Source organism: Castanea sativa, chromosome 11 (genome assembly GCF_040712315.1).
Source record: "Castanea sativa cultivar Marrone di Chiusa Pesio chromosome 11, ASM4071231v1".
Classification (NCBI taxonomy): Eukaryota; Viridiplantae; Streptophyta; class Magnoliopsida; order Fagales; family Fagaceae; genus Castanea; species Castanea sativa.
The window spans coordinates 63897703-63918645 of record NC_134023.1 but is presented as its reverse complement, the minus strand read 5'-3'; the positions used below and the strand labels follow the sequence as shown (position 1 = coordinate 63918645).

The 20943-nt window shown below is 39.0% G+C and overlaps 1 protein-coding gene and 1 pseudogene across 1 annotated transcript; one reads left to right on the top strand and one right to left on the bottom strand.

Moving 5' to 3' along the window:
- The first annotated feature begins 7 nt into the window (after positions 1-7).
- Positions 8-15578, top strand: LOC142616934 (putative disease resistance protein At3g14460; annotated as a pseudogene).
- Positions 8392-10488, bottom strand: LOC142615342 (uncharacterized). Its single transcript, XM_075788091.1, has 5 exons — positions 10171-10488; positions 9921-10011; positions 9402-9800; positions 8730-9315; positions 8392-8432 (listed from the first exon to the last, which is right to left on the bottom strand). The coding sequence occupies exons 3-5, from the start codon at positions 9486-9488 to the stop codon at positions 8392-8394; spliced, it is 714 nt and encodes a 237-aa protein (XP_075644206.1). The 5' UTR covers positions 9489-9800; positions 9921-10011; positions 10171-10488.
- Positions 15579-20943: the final 5365 nt, after the last annotated feature.

Sequence of the window (20943 nt, the reverse complement as noted above, 5' to 3'; positions counted from 1 at the left end):
ATTGGTGATGGAGCATTTTGATGTCAGAGCATGGATTTCTGTTTCACAAGAATTTGATATACTTAGGATCACTAAAACTATTCTTCAAGCAGTGACTTCCTCAACTGGTGATACTGACGACCTAGATCTACTCCAAGATAGTTTGAACAAGAGTCTTGTGGGAAGGAAATTTCTGATTGCATTAGATGATGTTTGGAATGAAAACTACTTGGATTGGGATATATTACAAACTCCTTTGAAATCTGGGGCAGACGGAAGTAGGCTAATCTTAACAACATGTAACGAAAATGTAGCATAAATTGCATGCACAGTTCCAACTTATCATCTAAAGCATTTGACAGACGAAGATTGCTGGATATTATTTGCAAAACATGCATTTGGAAATAGAGAATTTGGAGGATATCCAGAGATGGGACTAATTGGTAAGAAAATAGTGAGAAAGTGTAATGGCTTGCCTTTAGCTGCAAAAACACTTGGCGGTCTCTTACGCATGAAGTTCGATCCTATGGAATGGGTAAAGATATTGGAGAGCAATATATGGAATTTCTCAGACCGTGAAAGTAATATTCTACTGGCTCTTTTATTGAGTTACCATTTCTTGCCTTAACACCTAAAGCCATGCTTTGGTTATTGTTCAATATCTCCTAAAAATTTGAAATTTAAAAAGGAGGAATTAGTGCTCTTGTGGATGGCAGAAGATTTTTTGCTGCACCCTAAAAGAGAGAATTTGGAAGAAGTAGGTATTGAGTACTTCTATGATCTAGCATCTAGGTCATTCTTTTAGAGGTCAGTGGTAAGAATTCATGCTATGTTATGCATGACCTTTTGAATGATTTAGCTTAGTTTGTCTCTGGAGAATTTTGTTCTAGAATGGAGACAAACAATTCATATGTTCTATTGGAAAGGACACCTTATTTTTCATATTCTAGAATGATGTTTGATGCCTATGAGAAATTTGAAGCCTTTCATGGAGCCAAGGGTTTGCGAAGCTTTCTGCCATCAAATGTGTCAGTGCGGTCTGGATGCTTAAGTACTAAAGTTATACTCCACTTACTACCAGAATTGAGAAGCTTAAGAGTACTATCTCTATCTCACTACAGGAATTTGACAGTATTGCCAGACTCGATTTGCAATTTGAAACAGTTAAGATATTTGGACATTTCTCACACTGCAATCAAAGTATTACTTGATTCAGTGTGTACTATATACAATTTGCAAACTTTGCTGTTGTCATGTTGTTGTTTCCTCACTGAATTGCCAAGCAACATGGGATGGCTAATTAACTTGCGTCATCTTGATATTAGTGGAACAAACTTGATAGAAATGCCACTGCTACTGGATAGATTGAAAAGTCTCCAAACATTAACTTCTTTTATTTTGGGAAATAAGGGTGGCTCTGGTCTCAAAGAGTTGAGGGAGCTTCGGAAACTTAAGGGAAGCCTTTCTATTTTGAAGTTGGAAAATGTTGTTGATGCTAGAGATGCTTTAGAGGCCAATTTAAGGGATAAATTGCAACTTAATGAATTGGTGTTAAAATGGGGCGGGGATACAGATGACTCCAAAAAGGATACAGATGTACTAGACCAATTGCACCCTCATGTAGACCTGACAAAGCTTACCATTTGAAAATTATGGTGGCACAGTATTTTCAGAATGGTTAGGACATGCAGCCTACAATATTGTGTCAATCCAAATTCATAATTGTAAGTATTGCCTCTCCTTGCCAACATTTGGTAAACTGCCCTCTCTGAAGAACCTCTATTTTGGGATTAGATGGAGTAGTGAATATTGGTACAGAGTTTTATGGGACTGGTGCTTCTGGGAGCAGGCCATTTGGATCGCTAGAAAATTTGCGCTTTAAAAACATGTCAGAACTGCAAGAGTGGCTTCCTTTCACGGATGACAATGGAGGTGCAATAGCTTTCCCTCGTCTCCAACAGCTTTGTATACAAAACTGTCCTAAACTGAGCATGGGTCTTCCCAATGGCATTTTTCTTTGAAAGCACTTGTGATTGATAAGTGCCAGCAGCTTGTCGCTTCACTTTCAAGTGCTCCAGCCATCCGTCAAGTGAGGTTACAATATTGTCATAAGGTGGTGTTGAATGGATTACCACCTCCAGTGCTAAAGCTCAAAATTAGTGGCTATGGCAACTTGGATTCCTTACCTAAGGACAACAACAACTGTCTTGAAGAGCTAGATATCTCTGATTGTCCCATCTCTCATGTTGCTCCCTAGTAGTGATATTGCTGATACACTAAAATCACTTGGTGTCAAGAACTGTGGGAAATTACTGTTCCCGATGCACCACTGTTATGCTTCCCTTGAGAGTGTGTGCATAAGAAGTAGTTGCGATTCTCTCATGTCCTTTCCATTAGATTTATTTCCAAAGATGAATCATCTTGATATCCATGGATGTCATAATCTTCGGTCCCTTTCTGTTTTAAATCAAGGGCCCCTTCAGTATCTTGAATCTCTCAGAAGCTTAGAAATCAGTAACTGTTCCAATTTTGCATCCTTTCCCGAAGAATGACTACCTGCACCCAACCTTACCAGGTTCAGTATTGATAACTGTAATAATTTGAAGGCACTGCCTGACCAGATGCATACCTTGCTCCCATCCCTTCAGACTTTGAGTATTCAGCTTTGTACAGAACTTGAGTCATTTCCAGATGGGGGGTTGCCAACCAGTTTATATGCACTTGAAATCTTTTTTTGTGATAAACTTTTCTCCAGCCGCACGGAGTGGGGTTTGCAAGGACTTCTTTGGCATTTTTACAGAACTAACTACAAAACTCAAACTATATCATTAGTAAGCAAATGTTTGAAACATATTTGGTTTCTAACAATTCGAGTCTATTGGACTCGATTTTCGGTTTATATTTCTCCATCGCGGCACTGGCTGAGCTGGACAGGGAGGCCACGTAGGCACAAAAATCGAGTTCAACGAACTCGATTTTTGGTCAAGAAAATCGAGTTCAATGAACTTGATTTCTATTTTCCACACTCACGGGGGCGCACGTGATCACTTTAGTAAATCGAGTCCAGTGAACTCGGTTTTTGGTCACGTGATCACTTAAGGTAAATCGAGTCTACTGGACTCGATTTTTGGGCACCATGGTTTTCGGGCACGTGGATGTAACTCGAGTCAAGGAGGCTCGATTTATTTGCTTCTAAAAATCGAGTCTCCTGAACTCGATTTCTGTGAATGGTCCCCAACCCATCCACGTGTCATGTGGGTCCCAACTGGGACCTTTTTCCCCCTTACCCGGCTCACTTATGCTCTCATTTCTCTTCTACTCTCACAGCAGCACCACTCACACAACCCTCATCACTCACACAACCCTCATCACTCACACAACCCTCATCACTCACACAACAATCACACTCAACTTTCATCAACTTTCATCAACTCTCAGGTAATGTTTTTTACAATATTGATAATATTTTTTGTTAGTTAAATATAGTGGTTATTTGCTAGGTTATTTTTTTTAAGAAACAATTAGAACATATTAGGAAAATTTTTGTTTTTTTGTTTGTTAGTGTAAATATTGTGATTAGTTAGTTTGTTTGTGGGTAGTTTGTTAGTGTAAATATTGTGATTAGTTTGTTTGTTTGTGGGTAGTTTGTTAGTATATTGTGATTATTTGTTAGTTTTTTTTAATTATTATTATGATTAATTATTGGAAATACTTAGTACTAAATATTGTGATTAATGTTATTACAACATATTTGGGATTTTTTTTTTGTTAGTGTAAATATTGTGATTAAATTATTTGCTAAGTTTTTTTTAGGAAATTAATATTGTGATTGTAAATTGGGAATTTTTAGTGTAAGTGCACTATTGCACCTGGACCCAAAGACAATCACGGGCTCAAGCCCAATGAGCCTTAAACAATAAAATTTGTAGAGTGTGGGCTTGAAACCTAGGTTAGAAGTACTGGGAATTCAATAACAGACTTTTATAAACAAATTAATATAGGTAAATAACAAACAATAATTGCAATGAATCTCCTCGGACTCGAGCCGAGGACCACTTCTTTTGTATCCTTAAAGATTACAATTTCTTCACTTCTCTCTTAGCTACCGCCCCCCATTCTTTGGCATTTACCCCCCTTTTATACTTCCTTCCTTGATACTTTTTGAACAGTGACTAGAAGTTTCCACCTCACTGTTCAGGGGTCACCTCCCCATTAATGCGGCCAGGGAGGTAGGTGCAGAGCCTTTAATGCGGAGGTGGCAGCCTTTACCCTTGATATTTTCTTTAATACTAGTGCATCTAGAAGATTCAGGATGTCTCCTTTTAACCACTAGTCTTTCCAGAGTTGTGCCTTGACCTTTATAATGAAATCTTGAGTTCTCTTGGATCCATCCGAGATGAAACTCTTCCTCGGCTGTATCCTCGGACCCTCGGCGTATGGGCCAACTCATAGAGTTTAATCCTGGAGCAGGTCGGCCCTCCCTGTTACAGCCCAAAGGCCCATATGCCCACTTGGGTCCTTTTACTCCCCACATTTAGTACCAAATATTGTGATTAATTATGTTATTACAACATATTGGGAATATTTGCTTATTTTTTGTTAGTGTAAATATTGTGATTAAATTATTTGCTAAGTTTTTTTTAGGAAATTAATATTGTGATTGTAAATTGGGAATTTTTAGTACCAAATATTGTGATTAATTATGTTATTACAACATATTGGGAATATTTGCTTATTTTTTGTTAGTGTAAATATTGTGATTAAATTATTTTGTAGGTTTTAAAAAAAAATTAATATTGTGATTAAATTATTTTGTAGGTTTTTAAAAAAAATTAATATTGTGATTAATTATTGGGAATATTTAGTATTGGGGAAATATTTAGTACCAAATATTGTGATTATGCTAGGTTTTTATTCAAAATTAATATTGGGAATATTTAGTACTAAATATTGTGATCAATTGTTAGGAATATTTAGTACTTTTAGGTTTTTGTCATTGGTATGAAATGGATTATGAGTTTGATACCTAAGACACCCATTACAGTCTTTTTAGTATAAATTATTTCAAGATATAGTTGTTTCAGATTTGTAACAAAGATTTCAATGGGTAACTAGTTGCTATAATATTTTTGTTCATCATATCTTATTTGAATGGGTTTTGAAAGTCATGCCTCTAGAATGATTTGGATGTGAGTATATGCAAATTTGGTTGAGGTTAGTATTGTTGGCATGTCATACCCAAAGTTTTGTGATTGATGTTGATTGAGAGTTATAAATTTGTCACTAACACAATTGCACTTGATGATCTATAGGTTGATAATGATCTATATAAATATATACTACGGTGGATCCCTTAGCAATGCCAACCCTTATGACGGATTTCCATTTCAAGGTTCGGGTATCCAGTGCTGTTATATGATGATACGCCATAAGTTAAAGACCTTAAGTGATTTGAAGATAAAAATTATGGAAGAGCTACAACTGAACCCTGCTTTGCATGACATATATATTACTTTCCGTTCTCCCCATGAAGTCCTCAATCAATGCATTAATTACAGATATATGGCGATAACAGAAGACAAACATGTGAAGTTCATGTTTCACAAGATGCGTCAATGGGAACAAGTAGCAAATTTTGAGTTGTACGTCACTTTGGAGCCGCGTGCAGAAGTCGGCATAGAGGATATTGTACAAACAACTACATCTCTACAGTTTGCAGTCCTAGATGATCAGTGCACCACGTTGGGAGGCTATACACCCCCTTTTCAAGAGACACCAAGAACAGTTGAGAGCGAACCTGCCAATAGATATGAAGATCAATTTTGTACACATCGAGGTGAATCCTCTACAGTTCCAGTAGTTGAAGATGAAGACGAACACTGTGTTGGGGAAGATCTTGACGATAGAGATGAGTACGAAGAGAGGATTGAGCGAGGTGACTTTGATAGGGGTGTTGATGACCATGAAATTACTCTCAATCCTAATATTGATGATATGGATGAATGTGATGAAGATGATGCAAACCCTACTGTTAGAGTTCAGCATGTTACAAATGCAACCCCCATTTATGAACCTCCCGCCTTATCATTTTATGAAAATACTTGGGAAAATATGGTTGATCCTGAAGTTGGTGAGCAAGCATTTGCTTCTTCTTGGAATGCGGACATGAATTTTTGTACGGGGTTGATTTTTGCGAATAAAGAAGCGGTAAAACGTGCATTAACAATTTATGCCGCAAAGCATAACAGAAACTTTCTGACTAGTAGGTCGACCAAAAGTAGACTGTATGTGAAATGCATGGATGAGTCATGCAAGTGGTACGTTGGAGCAGTCATGAAGCCTAAACAGGGAACATGGATGGTCACATCTTATGGGGGTCCTCACAGTTGTATGACCCTTGGCATGGCTCTTGATGGTAGAATGATGGATTGTAATTTTCTTGCAGCAGAATTTGTTCCAATGTTGCGAGAAAATCACACGGCAACAATTCAACAGCTTAGAGATTACATCAAAGGAAAGTATTATGAACATAAGCTTTCTTACTATAAGATATGGGATGCGAAACAAAGGGCTATTGCAAAGATATTCGGCGATTGGGAAGAGTCTTACGAAAGGCTGAAAAAGTTGTTGTTGGCATACTTGGATCAAGAAGCTGGCACCCGGTACTGGTATCTCACTGAACCGAGGGAGGAAGGTGTTACAATATTGCAATATGTATTTTGGACTTTCGCTCCTTGCATTGAAGGATTCAGACATTGTAAACCAGTAATCAGTATTGATGGGACCCATTTGTATGGTAAATATCGAGGGGTGTTGATGATTGCAATGGCCACCGATGCCAACAACAAGGTTTTGCCTCTCGCCTTTGTTGTTGTGGACAAAGAGTCAAGGCCTAGTTGGAGGTGGTTTTTAGATTGCGTCAGGTTTGCACTGGGGGATGTGATAGCAAATAAGGACATATGCATAATTTCTGACCGACATAAGGGTATTCGAAACGCAATTGCAAACTGGCCTAGAGATGATCATGGACGAGTACGAGTATACCACAGATATTGCCTTCGACATGTTGCTAGCAACTTCAACACGCATTTTCAGGACGCCACTTTAAAGTCATTGGCCTTGAAAGCGGGGTATGCTACTCAGGAAGCTAAATTTGAGTTGTACATGCAACCTATCAAGGAAGCCGAGATCGAGGCCCTTAGGAAGAAATCAGCCACTGAACAACAGGTAAGTGAACCTGACCCATCCATCATGCCATACACATATCTAATGAAAGAGGATATAGAGAAGTGGACCCAGCTACGTGATGGTGGATACCGTTATGGGGCTATCACAACCAATGTCTCAGAGTGCTTCAATGGAGTACTCAAAGGTGCCCGTGGCCTGCCCATTGCTGCACTGGTTGAATTCACTTGGAGCAAACTTGTTGCGTATTTCCATGATCGACACAAAAAAATTACTCATGATCTCTTGGAGGGCAAGGTGTGGAGTAAATATGCCTTAGAAATCTTTGATGTAAATTTGAAAAAATCTAAAACACACCAAGTAAGGCCGTTTAATAAGGTCCATGGTGTATATCAAGTAACGACTGCGTACAACATCCATAGCTCTGGAGGGGGACAACATAGTCATGAAGTAAACATATTGGCCAGAACATGTGGTTGTGGAAAGTGGCAAAATCGAAAGATCCCTTGTTCACATGCGATTACAGTTCTTCAGTACTTGGGGCAAGATGGAACTGCATATATTGACCCATGTTATAGTTTGGACAACGCCATTCGCACCTACTCACACCAATTTGTGGTGCCAAAGTCAGAGTCATTGTGGAGGGATGTGGAAGGTCCAAAGTGGGTGCCTGACCCAGACCTGTTGCGGGCCAAAGGCCGACCTGTGAAGTCTAGGATACGGAATGAGATGGATGGGGTCCGGCGAAAACCGGGAAGCCGAAGGCCAGATTCTGACTTGAGGGAGATTCAACAAAAGCAGAGCTGTGGACTGTGTTATCAACATGGGCATAACCGTAGAAAATGTCCGCTTTCTCGTGGGGCTTCGACAAGCAATACTGACCCAACCTAGGTAAGTGATGCTTTTATATAAAATTTCATGATTGTATCAATTATCCAAGTTACATAGATTAGTACCGTTGTTTTGGCTGTTGGTACCTAACGACAATATTTCAATTTTTCTCAGGTATGCAGATACTCGATTTTGGAATGCCATTCTAGATGTAAATTGTGGTTCTCCTTATTGTGTATTTGAACTTACTACTGGGTTGTATCGGCACAATTATTATTTTCTTTTATCACTGAATGCACTTGTAATCGAAGTATTCTGTATCCAATGTACCTGTTTCTATATTGTGATATTATGAATGGTTAATTTTATCTTTCAATTAGTTGTTAATTATTTCTATTAGCTGTTATACTCATCTGTGTTGGTGCTTCTTGTTGAGACTATAAGAAAAAAAAGGAAAAAAAAATAAGAAAAAAAAACGGAAAAAAAAGTAAGCAAAAAAACGGAAAAAAAAAAGGTAAGAAAAAAAATGGAAAAAAAAGGTAAGAAAAAAAATGGGAAAAAAAAGGTAAGAAAAATTAGTAAGCAAAAGAAAGGAAAAAAAAAAAGTAAGAAAAAAAATGGAAAAATGTAGGAAAAAAAAAAGGTAAGAAAGAAAATGGGAAAAAAAAATGTAAGCAAAAGAAAGGAAAAAAAAAAAAAGTAAGGAAAAAAAAGTAAGAATGACATGGAGTCACTATGGGGTGGTACATGGTGTATATGACCAATGCTGTACGAGGGAGATTGAGTGTGCATGACCTGAGGGGTGTCATTGAAATCAATGCCGAGATCAAAGGATGGTGGAGTAAGGGATAGATGCGCGGGGTCAGAAAATGTACATAGGGTGGGTGAAGGGATCTCGGGGTGAGAAGATGCATGTGCAGTGGGTACAGGGATCTGTAGGTCAGGAAATGCGGGAGTAGTACGAGGAGGGATCTCTGGGGAAGGAGATGCATGTGGGGGTGGAGGGAACTCTGGGGCAGGTGATGCATGTGGGGGTGGAGGGAACTCTGGGGCAGGATAAGCATGTGGGGGTGGAGGGGGTTGATTTTGGCCTTGATGGGGTGCAACACACTGGCCATGGCTATGGCTGGCAGGAGTTGAGCTCGTGCTTGGTCGTGCATTATGTTCTGGCAGTTCTGGATTTGCTGTATCCGCATCTTCCAAGGGAAGATGGGCAGCTAGACGGTGAAGGCGATCCACTTCCTTCAGCATAGCTGTAATCAGCTTGTGCTCAGGACTGTCTACTACATAACGCATCAACATCTGCTTGTGCATGGCGACCTGCAATTTTTGTAATACAATTAGTACACCTAACGCAAAAATGGTAATACGCAACAAAATTTGGAAAGAAAGGTCAAAGCGATTACCGTAATAAGGAGAGAGGCGCTAGTGTGGTCGACAAACCTCCATGTGACTTTACCATACCAGCCGAAGTATGGATGAACACTCGACATAGCACCCTCTAGTCGTGCTCCATGACATAGTTTCTGTGCTCTCGTATTCCATACTTGGATGTGGCTAAAATGTCTGACCCTCCAATCCACTTCAATCTACCCCCTCAAGTCTATCTTATGAAGGGCATCGTCAGTATCAACATCTTCGGGAATTTCTTGCACCATCCCAAATTGACGAAGAACACGATCCGGTGTATGTTTCTCTACTAGCCAGAAACATACAAGCGGCACCCTCGCCGTCCACATGTCCCGTCCTGCTACACAGAACGCAGGCAGGTGGCCTAATTCGGCTTCATATGGTTGCCACACCACCTGTTGTAGTAAAAAAAAAGCGCAGCACATTATGCAATATTCCATTATTTTGAATTGACATATTTTACAGTTATAACAGTATAGACTAAGATAACATTACAAGAAACACAATTTGGATACCTGGTTGGGATACATAGAATCTAGAAGCTGACGGTACCGAACCAAACAGATTTCGGCGGGGCTATTCTTCGTGCTCACGACCCAAACCAACCTACAATGAAGAAAGAGGAAATCAATATCTACCAAATATGCAATGTAATAAAAAAGAAAAAGGATATGTATGTTGAATAATGCTAAGTTCAATGTGTCATATCGTTTAAAATGATGGATCCAAAAAAAATAGAGAGAATCGGTCAAGGAAGAGACTTACTTAATAGACAATGGCGAAGATGGTAATGGTGGGCCATATGCACCATCTGGTGGGAGGTCCATCCTTGGGCACAAAAAAGGGAATCTGGTCCATGCCCAATATTGAACGAGTATTAAGGCCCCACCAATCTGACTAGCGTTTTTGTCGGTTGCCCTGCATAACTCTCTGTACAACCATGCAAGGCAAGCGCTCCCCCAACTGTACCGAGGTGGATTGTGAAGGTCCCTCAACATCTGCAACCACATCGTATGCACCCTATCGCCAGACTTGTCAGCGAAAATTGTGTCCCCCAGGAGTGCTAGAATATAACACCGTGCATACTGATGCACAACAACCTCTTCTGCACCATCGGGCAACCCTTGGTCAATTTTTTCAAGTAGCTTCTTGATTTGGATCCTCTGTCCTTTAAGTACCACGGAATTAGTAACAATTCCAAGCATTTCTTGACATTCAACAACCCATTTCAAGGCACAAGTTCCAACAATTGCCTCACCATGTGGAAGGTGGAAGGTGTGGGTTTCAGGCCGCCATCGCTCAACAAAGGCCGTTATCAAATTATGGTCAAGCTCTCTAAATGGAGTCCTATACAGCCCCTCTAATCCAATTCTCTTGACAATGTCGAGGACGCGATCATCCACCATCGGGCTTCGTTTTCGAAACTCCTCATTACGACCACGACATTTCAATACCCCCGGATCCTACACATGATAGAACCATGGTGATGAGATGTAATATGCCATAACCTTTGTATAAATGATTGTAGCTATTGTTGGGAAAATAGACTATAAGTTCTTCAATTGGAATTTCCATGAGTTTATGACAACTTATTTAATGAAGGGTTTGTAGTCTTCTTATTTTTTTTATACAAAAACCAAAAATACAAAAGCTATATATCAAGATTAAGGTTATGCTCAAGAAGAATTACATCAACAAAATCAGGAGTATAACCTAAAATGAAAATGATAAGAGGTAGATAATTATTTAGAGACCATTTTGCAAGAGCATTACTATGCATTCAAAGCTAGTGATACCATTGACAAACTTAGGATTTTAGAAATGAAAAAAAAAAAATCAACATAATGTGAAAGGATAAGAAAAGAATATAGAAATTTAGCAGGTCGTCGATTTTAATTTTACCTGGCCTTCCCAAACAGCAGATGATCGATGTTCTGTTAGAAACCTTAACACCGAAGGAACCCTGGGACCAGGACCGAACTCATCATCCACCCCAGCAACGGCAGCCATACTACATATTAAATTAGAAGAAAATGCATCAATTGCCTAAAGCTTTATATCTTTGAAGTTAGCATGATTTCTTTAAAGTAAATCCGTCCCCAAGTCTCATTTCCCACAAACAAATACATACAAGGAATTTCTAGCAGATATTACCAGGATATTTTTTTGGCATGACCAAATTTGTTGGTAGTATTCTGCTGTTTCTAAAGATCTAAAACGTGTCCCATTAAATTATGCCTACCCTTCCAAAATGGCATGATTAATTCAGCCCATAGTTTGTTCTTTTATTTTTATTTTTTTGAATAGAAGATAGAACCAACCCAAAGTTTATGATTGCAATAAAGTTGGCAAGTAAAGCTGGAATTCTTTTCCTCTATAAAACGTTATCGGAATAGATTTTAGTTGTAGGAAATCATTCTCTTTTCTCAGTTTATGCTTTGATGGATGCTTGTAATTTGTGTACTTGATTGTATTGGTCCCCAGTTGTATACAGGATGTAATTTGTGTACTTAATTGGATGACTTTTTTTTTCTTAGTTGAATAAAATTTACATTGCTTATCCGCTAGGGGGGGGGGGGAGATGGAATTCTTTTCTTCTGTCTTTCCTGCTTTGTTTTTTCAGTACAGTCAATATTTGGGGACTGAACAGAACACATTGCAAGTATATAACATGCATAAACACAAGCTTTGTCATATGTTTCCATGCATTGCCCTAAAGAGTAGGAAGATATAATTTTCAATTCCAAGAAAATGACTTTAGACCAAGAAAACAGCTAACCCAACACAGTTCTAGTGCTTCCGATAAAACAATAATCATTAAAAAAAATTTAACCATCAGACACCTGAAGTGTTTGAGTATTCAACACAATTCAAACATCCTAAACAGGAGGCTATTTGGAGACAAACCTCAAGGATGGCAATCACAGCATGCCCACTTGTAGGACTATAAGACATGCGGACAACAGGTGCACCAATGTCAATAGAAGAGATCTTGCTTCCTGTTAATGCATCAAACTCTGCATGTAGAAATTTGACATCATCGTTAAGAAACTCATGATAGCCCTCAAATGGCAGAGAAATCACCATAAATAGAAGGATTAACTTTTTCTTTAAATGAATTTATAAATGAGGTGCTCAACATATGAATGTTTCAAATTAAACAAATGCAAATGCGCTTTTTAGCCTTTTCCAACATTTTCTCACATATGCCACGAAGAGACCCTTTAATATCAGTGCAGCGGTAGTTTTTTATTAAAGAAAACTTCACTAACAAACGAAAAATACATGTCAAATAGGCAAACAGTTAGTGTTAAGATTCTTAACCCCACCAACCAGAATCTAGCTTGGTTTATTGGCAAGTATTGAGAAACAACATGTTTAACTGAAATGTAATTTAGAGAATGTCAATGAACCACAAGATTCTTTAACTCCAAATCTTCTTGTTTTAAATTTTTTGCACTAGGAAACGTTTTTCAACTACCTGGCTTTTTTTTTTTTTTTTTTTTTTTTTTTTTTTTTCCTGAACCGGAAAACTTCACTAAGAAATTAAAAGAAAAAACACATGTCAAGTAGGCATACAGTCGTATGATATTCAAATTGGGGCTTATGGAAAATCCTATGTGATGGCTAAATGTTTGAAGAACACCTGTAAAACTTAATTGTGATGCAAGAATTGCAGAAAACAAACGTGCATAGGTTTTTTAGTATGCGTACTAGACAGAAGAAGCAGAACCTGTCTTTGTGTTAAATCCTCATTCCATCTCCCTTGTGTATGTGTGTGTGTGTGTTTCATTCTAAAATAAAAATGTTGTTCAATTGGCCATGCTCAGCACCAATAAAACATGTCTCCCACCTAAGCTTCACCTGCCTATGGCTACAAGTATGCATTGGGATCACTTTTCTTTTTTTTTCTTTTTTTTGAGAAGAGCATTGGGGTCACTTAGTTACATGTATATGCTATCACATAACACTCACTTTCAGTATACTTTTTATACAGCTGACCACAATAACAACAACAAACAGTACATGCAAAACTCCATCCAAAAATAAACGTCCATGTAACATTTGCAATGTTGCAGAACTCTTTGATTCAACTTATGAAATAAGCCATCTGATACTCCAATACTTAGGCAATCAGCATTTCCAACACATGGAAACGCTGACACAAGACAAAGTTTGTGTATTATCTCATATATGTTGGGAACAAAGGAAGTACTTGTGCTTGTTTCACGCTCAACAACTAAAAGAAAAATTCTCTTCAGATTTCTAAAAAAAATACTTCCATATGTGCAAAACAGAAAATTTCTGTCTTACCCAAATAAGCAGACAGTTAAATAAATAACTTTCCTAGCTTTTTGAGTGACATGCAACTAGGCTACCAAGTAATTTCATGTCAGTCATGATCTTAAGATACTGCACTTGCAAGCTAAGTGGGTGTTCCCTACCATGTGATAATGTCAATCAGTTGGAGCTGGAGAAGGCTATTTCCCTATTATTAAACCTATGCATGGCACATCAGAACTTGGCAACATGGAAATTCACTTCCTAAATCAGTCGGTATACTTCAATTAACTAACTTGAAATGGTAAAGTTCGCTAGAATAATAAGACTTTCCAAATCAGATGAAATTCAATTCTAGCAAAAGACACTAATTGCGTGGTTCCATTTCTAAACAGTAATTCTTCATGCTTTAATGATGTTTAAACTCGGCAACTAGCCAACAACTAACAGTGATAACTGATGTGTGATTTATCCATTTAATAGACTACTGCACACCAAGATAAAATTTTGCAGCTCTTTGCTACAACATATCCAGTTAGAATAGACAATGGACAACAGCACATCAAGATGAAAATTCCACTATTTTTTCAAACTTGAAAAAGAGTAAAAATAAAATAAGCACCAGGGGATTTTTTATGAGTAGGGAACCAAAAATAAAATCCTTTTTTTGTTTTCTCTTTCTCTCTCTCTGAAATAATTGCTAGGATAGCTATATATTTGTTATAATTTTATAAATGTTTAATTAATTTAAATAATTGTTATATACAATTGCGCATGTTTCACTGCATAGTTGTACACAATCAGTCTTAAATCAAGGAAAAGAAGAAACAGAAACCTCTTAAAGCAAGGAATTTAAGAATCAATTACCTGAGAGTGAGAGAGAGACGGTGGGTCAGAGAGATGGTCACAGTCCGACGAGGAGAGGAGCCACCGACGACAGAACCAGCCACCGATGAGTTGAGAGGAGCCACCGACGATAGAACCAGCCACCGATGAGCCCGAGCCGCCGATGAGTTGAGAGGAGAATGACAGAGAGAGGGAGAGCCGCCGATGAGTTGAGCGTTTGAATGACAGAGAGAGGGAGAGCCGCCGATGAGTTGAGCGTTTGGGTGTTTGAGAGTGAGAGACTATGAGAGAGAGAGTGAGTGTTTGAATTTTTGTGATTTTGAGAGTGAGAGATGAGTGTGATCTGTGGCTTTGAGAGTGAGAGCGAGAGACTGAGTGTGTGAGGTGTTTGAGAGTGTTTTGGTGAGAGTGAGAGCGAGACTGAGTGTAGGAGAGATATGGGACACTGAACACAAATCGAGTCTCTTAGACTCGAGTTCTTAAAACGAGTTTACTAGACTCGATTTTTAAATCTACGTGGACATTTTGTCCACATCAGCCGGTGCCGCGACGGAGAAATCGAGTACATCGTACTCGATTTATAAGCCCAAAATCGAGTTCAATGAACTCGATTTGTTAGAAACCAAATTAGTTTGAAACGTTGCCCAACTAATAATATTGTTTACATTTTATAGTTATTTAAAAATTTTGTTCGACTTCTTTCTCTTAGAAGCTTCTGTATCAGGGGTAGATCTGTAAATGTAGAGTCCTTTCCAGAGAGGGCGCTGCTGCTCTCTTCCCTTACATCCCTTGAAATCTGAAATATTCCCCATTTGAAATCGCTGGACAGCAATGAGCTTCAACATTTTACCACACTTAAAAAACTGGGAATTGGCTGCTGCCCAAATCTGCAGTCCATGCCAGAAGAGGGTCTGCCAAAATCGTTATCTTTTCTAAGTGTCAAGAAATGTCCATTGCTGAAAACTCGGTGGCTTAGAGAGAAAGGGAAAGACTGGTCCAAGATAGCTCATATACCCATCATAAAAATTGATGAAAAAGTGATCTGAATATGATGAGCTTAATTTCTACTGGAACCCCAGCTCTTCAATATATCCAACTTCTTCTCAGGTACTCATTCTACGTCATACGTCATACATGGTGCTATTTGTTTAACTTAATTTGCTATGATCCGGTGATTCTTTTTTTTATTGACCTTAATTATCTACTTCAACCAATGCTTTTTTAGTGGTCTTTGCATAACCAGGAGAAGCAGTGCCAGTGCTTTGTCTGGTCTAAAGAAAGTCAATGAATTGTTTTCTTTAAGCTTGACGCTCTTCAGTTTAGTATCGGTTTTGGTGTATAGTACTGTGGACACCTCTCTCATTTTATTCCTATGTTTCTTGTAAATCTTTCTCAGGATGTTGATCTATATTCTCTTTACTTGTTTGAGGCTCCAACAAATATCTTAGTTGCAGTGATCCCCAGTGTCCAAAGGTATACAAAAAGTACCACCCTAATGTATGAACTAGCAAATAAACACTTCATTTTTTCTCTTTTTTCCTAAAGCCATCCCAACTGTCTGCTTCTAACAACACTTGTCATGATTGAATGTCTGCAGCTTTTGACTTAATATCAGAAGAAGGCTCTGGCTATGTGGAGTGTTTTTGGAATATTGTGGAAAGCACTGTCAATTGAACGGCCCTCAGGCTGCGCAAAATCGCAGTTACAGAATACCATGCCTTATATTCCTTAAGGTTAAATGGAAGAAAGAAAATGCTTGCACCTTTATTCCTCAACTACTACTTGCAGAATTCCTCTTGCCTTTTTGATAAGCTTTTAATGCAAAGACGCTTTGCAGTTCTGCTAAATTATTCAGTAGAGTTGTGTTCTTGGTACTTGGTATGTACCACTTCTACCTCCTCTCAATTTTTGAATAATTCTTAACTATTTCTTCAGTGTTCCAATCACATACTGCTCTCCTAATTTGATGCTTTTGACTAGGTTTTAGTTGTCAATATAGCCCACAGTTCTGATTGTCGATTACATGATTTATTTAATTTGTGTCAATTCCAAAGTGATTGCGTCCTACCAATTAAACTCATTTTTGCATCCATGTACCTAAACTCATACTATTTCCCAAGAAACTCTTAAAGCTCATCACTGTAACAGATTTTTATATTTTCTAGTGTTCTGAGATCTTGATTTTACTGGTGGACTTTTAACCCGTATGCTTTGTTTACTGTTAACTGGATTTCATACTCTCTTCACTTTGCACAGGTTCTCTTGTTTGATCATCTAGTTGGAGTGCTAACGGTGGAGTGAACCAACTCACATCAAGAACAATTCTTGAATCAATAATTAACTTAGGTTTCATAGTATAAGTGATGAAGGAAACTAATTCAAGAACAAATGAAGAACTGAAATTGATAATCTGAATTGAACTGAAAATACAATGAAAAACAAGTCTTCAAGAGAGGATCTCTTGGAATGTTTGCAATCACAAAATCATCAAATACTAACACACCTTGCAATCCCACTCCTATACCCAAACTACTCTGCCAAGCCGCTAACTAATTCTGTTTGATATTACTTCTTATTTTCAGTTAAGACTTGGGATAGGCACGAAGGTAAAATTTCATTGGGTGATTCTGATCTTTAGTTGATATGGCAGGTAATAGAAGCATTTACTATTTTTATTTTGGGGGAATGGTTTCCTATTTGTGTGTGTAAACACTCGATGATTTTTAAATTATTAGTGACTTGTACCAACTGAAAATTGAACATAGCAACATTACAACAGATCAATAAGGAATGTGAAACCCATGTTAATCTTTCTCCAGCAACATATCAGTGAAAACCTAGCACTGAAAATTTCCTACATTTGGCTATCTTAAATGGTTTGCACTATTTTATATATATCCTAAGGCTTTGGGTTTGAGGAATCTATCTTACCAATTTCAATCCATTATCTGACTACTGACATAGGACAACCACAATAGTATAATAGAGCAGAAAAATGATAGGATAAACCCTAGGAGTCAGCACCTAAGGGCTGCTTGGAGTCAGCACCAAGCAAACTGGAGTCGGCACCAATGTAAAAGAGAACAAACGTTTTTTTATAATTGTCAAAAGCTGTCTTACAATAATCAGAAAAAGTGTTTAAATAGCTAACAACACAAAACCCTAATTATTAAATAGCTAACAACACAAAACCCTAATTATTAAATGTTCGGGCTTGCTTAATCTCAAGCCCAATAACTAATAGGCTCCATCCATAAGGCCACAGGTTGGGCCGTCTTCTTTTTGCTCTTCCTCCCATACGTGTGTATAATTGGGGGCCTATATCTTGTGTCCACACCAACTCCCCCCGGGTGAGAGGAACTCGACCCCGTCGAGTGGAAAGCTGAAGAGCTCTGATAGTACTCTAGTAAGTCAGGATCCAGTCGCTATAGCTCATCTCTAGTAATCTATGTGCAATCAGAATCTGGTCGCCCGCGCCACCAAACTAGGAAACGGTGAACTCCTCTATCCCTGGTAGAAACAATTGGCTCATCTAAAATAGCATCAATAGATTCTTTATGTGCATAGGGCAAATTTAAGAGTAAAGGGGTAGGCATAGGGGCATCAATAGGATTAAGCAAAGGCTCATCAAAAGGAGTATCAGGAATAGCTGTAGGGCTTTTATAAGCAACTAGATCCTCAATATTAAAGGAGGAGCTAATACCATAATCATGAGGAAGGTCAATGACATATGCATTTGGGCCAATTCGTTTCAATACCTTGAACGGACCGGCACTACGAGCCTGCAATTTCTTAACGGTCCCAGAGGGAAACTGTTCAGGTCGGATCCGAATCATGACATAATCTCCTACCTGAAACTCTGCATGACGCCGATGAGTATCAGCATGAATTTTATATTGAGAATTACTTACCTGAATTTTTTTATGAATCTCAATATGCAAACCATGAACATGTCATGCGAATGCCTCAGCAGATTCAGAAATCCTAACATGTGGGGACATGGGCAAAAGATCTAAGGGCTTCCTAGGTGTATATCCATGCACAACCTCAAAAGGACTAACGCCTGTAGACCTGTTGACAGAGCTATTATATGCAAGTTGAGCTATAGGAAGAATTGAATCCCAATTTCGATTGGCTTCACCCACTAGACACCGAAGGAGGTTCCCTAGGCTACGATTAACCACCTTAGTTTGACCATCAGTTTGAGGATGAAATGCCGTGGAAAATTCCAATTTGGTGCCTACTAAATGCCACAAGGTCTTCCAAAAATAACTCATGAAGCGAACATCCCTATCAGACACTATGGTTTTGGGGAGACCATAAAGCTTGACAATCTCATCAAAGTAAAGCTTTGCAATTTTAGAAGCATCAGAAGTCTTAGAACATGGTAGGAAATGAGCCATCTTAGAGAAGCGATCAACAACTACTAGGATAGAATCATGCTTCCTAAAGGTGCGGGGCAAACCTAGCACAAAGTCCATACTCACGTCCTGCCACGGGCGATCTAGCACAGCTAAAGGCGTGTACAGACCAGTGTTTTGCTTGCGATGTTTGGCTAGTTGACATGTACGACACTGACCAACTATCTTAGCAACGCCCCTCTTAAGACCAGGCCAATAGAATTGACGTTCCACTTCCTCAATTGTCTTATCTCGGCCAAAATGACCTGCAAGGCCTCCTGCATGTATCTCCCAAACTAGAAAATCTCTCACTGACGACCGAGGGATACACAACTTGTTGGCTTTGAACAAGTAACTATCCTGAAGGGTATAATCATCCAAGACGGGGTATGAAGCATTACTTAGGCTAGTGTAGAGCTCCCCAAAATCTTGGCATGACTGATAGTCATCCTTAAGTCGTTCAAACCCAGTGACCTTAACACTCATGACTGATAGCAAATACACTCTTCGACTCAGTGCATCAACAGCCTTATTCTCAACTCCCGCCCTATGTTTCACCACAAAGTAGTAGCGTTGCAGAAATTCAACCCAACTACCGTGCCTAAAATTTAGCTTCTTTTGGGAATTGAGATAGCGCAAAGCTTCATGATCAGAGTAGATAATAAACTCTCGAGACAACAAGTAATGGCGCCAATGCCAAAGAGCTCGTACAATGGCATAAAATTCTTTGTCATATGTGGAGTACTTTTGCTTAGCATCATTCAACTTCTCACTGAAATAGGCAATTGGGTGGCGCTCTTGACTAAGTACTCCCCCTATGCCAATACCTGAGGCATCACATTCCACTTCAAAAGGCTTGGTGAAATCAGGGAGACGTATGACAAGTGCCTCAGTCATCTTCTGTTTCACCTGCTTGAAGGCCTTAGTAGCAGCTTTTGTCCAAATAAACTCCCCATGTTTCAAGCAATCAGTGATGGGGGACATAATGGTACTAAATCCTTTGATGAATCGGCGATAAAAGGAAGCGAGCCCATGAAAGCTTCGAATCTTATGTATAGTTTTGGGCTCGGGCCAATCCATAATGGCTTAAACCTTCTAGGGGTCGGCAGAAACTCCTTCAGATGACACTATGAAACCTAGGAAAACAACTTTATCTGTAAAGAAAGAGCACTTCTTGAGGTTACCATATAAACTCTCCTTCCTAAGGGTTGTACAAACTTGAGTTAGGTGGTCTAAGTGTTGCTCCCTAGACTTACTATAAATGAGGATATCATCAAAATACACAACCAGGAATTTTCCCATAAAAGACTTAAGCACTTGAGTCATCACTCTCATAAAGGTACTAGGAGCATTGGACAATCCAAAAGGCATAACCATCCACTCATATAAACCATCTTTCGTCTTGAAGGTAGTTTTCCACTCATCACCATGACGAACCCTAATTTGATGATAGCCACTTTTTAAGTCTATTTGGGAGAAGATCGTTGCTCCATCCATCATATCCAACATGTCATCCAACCGAGGGATAGGAAAATGATACTTCATAGTGATCTTGTTGATGGCACGACTATCAACACACATCCTCCAAGTCCCATCTTTCTTTGGAGTTAAGAGTGCAGGGACTGCACAAGGGCTCATGCTCTCACGAACGAAACCCTTTCTAAGTAGTTCTTCTACTTGTCTTTGCAACTCGGCATGTTCTGCAGGGCTCATCCTATAATGAGGCAAGTTAGGTAGGGTCACTCCAGGCACAAAATCTCTGGCGTGTTGGATATCACGCATGGGCGGTAAATGATCGGGGAGTTCCTCAGGGAAAATATCCTTAAATTCCTAGAGCACGGACCTCACTTCTTCAGGTTGCTCCTCACAGGTCTCTCCATGAAGTTCCCTAGCAACCAAGACAAACACAATGGATTCTTGAACTGCTACCCTTTCAAATGCCTTTGGGCTTATGATGTTCAGACCTTTCGCCTTCGGCACTTCTGGCTTCTTGCTCATGTCGATTGGCTTG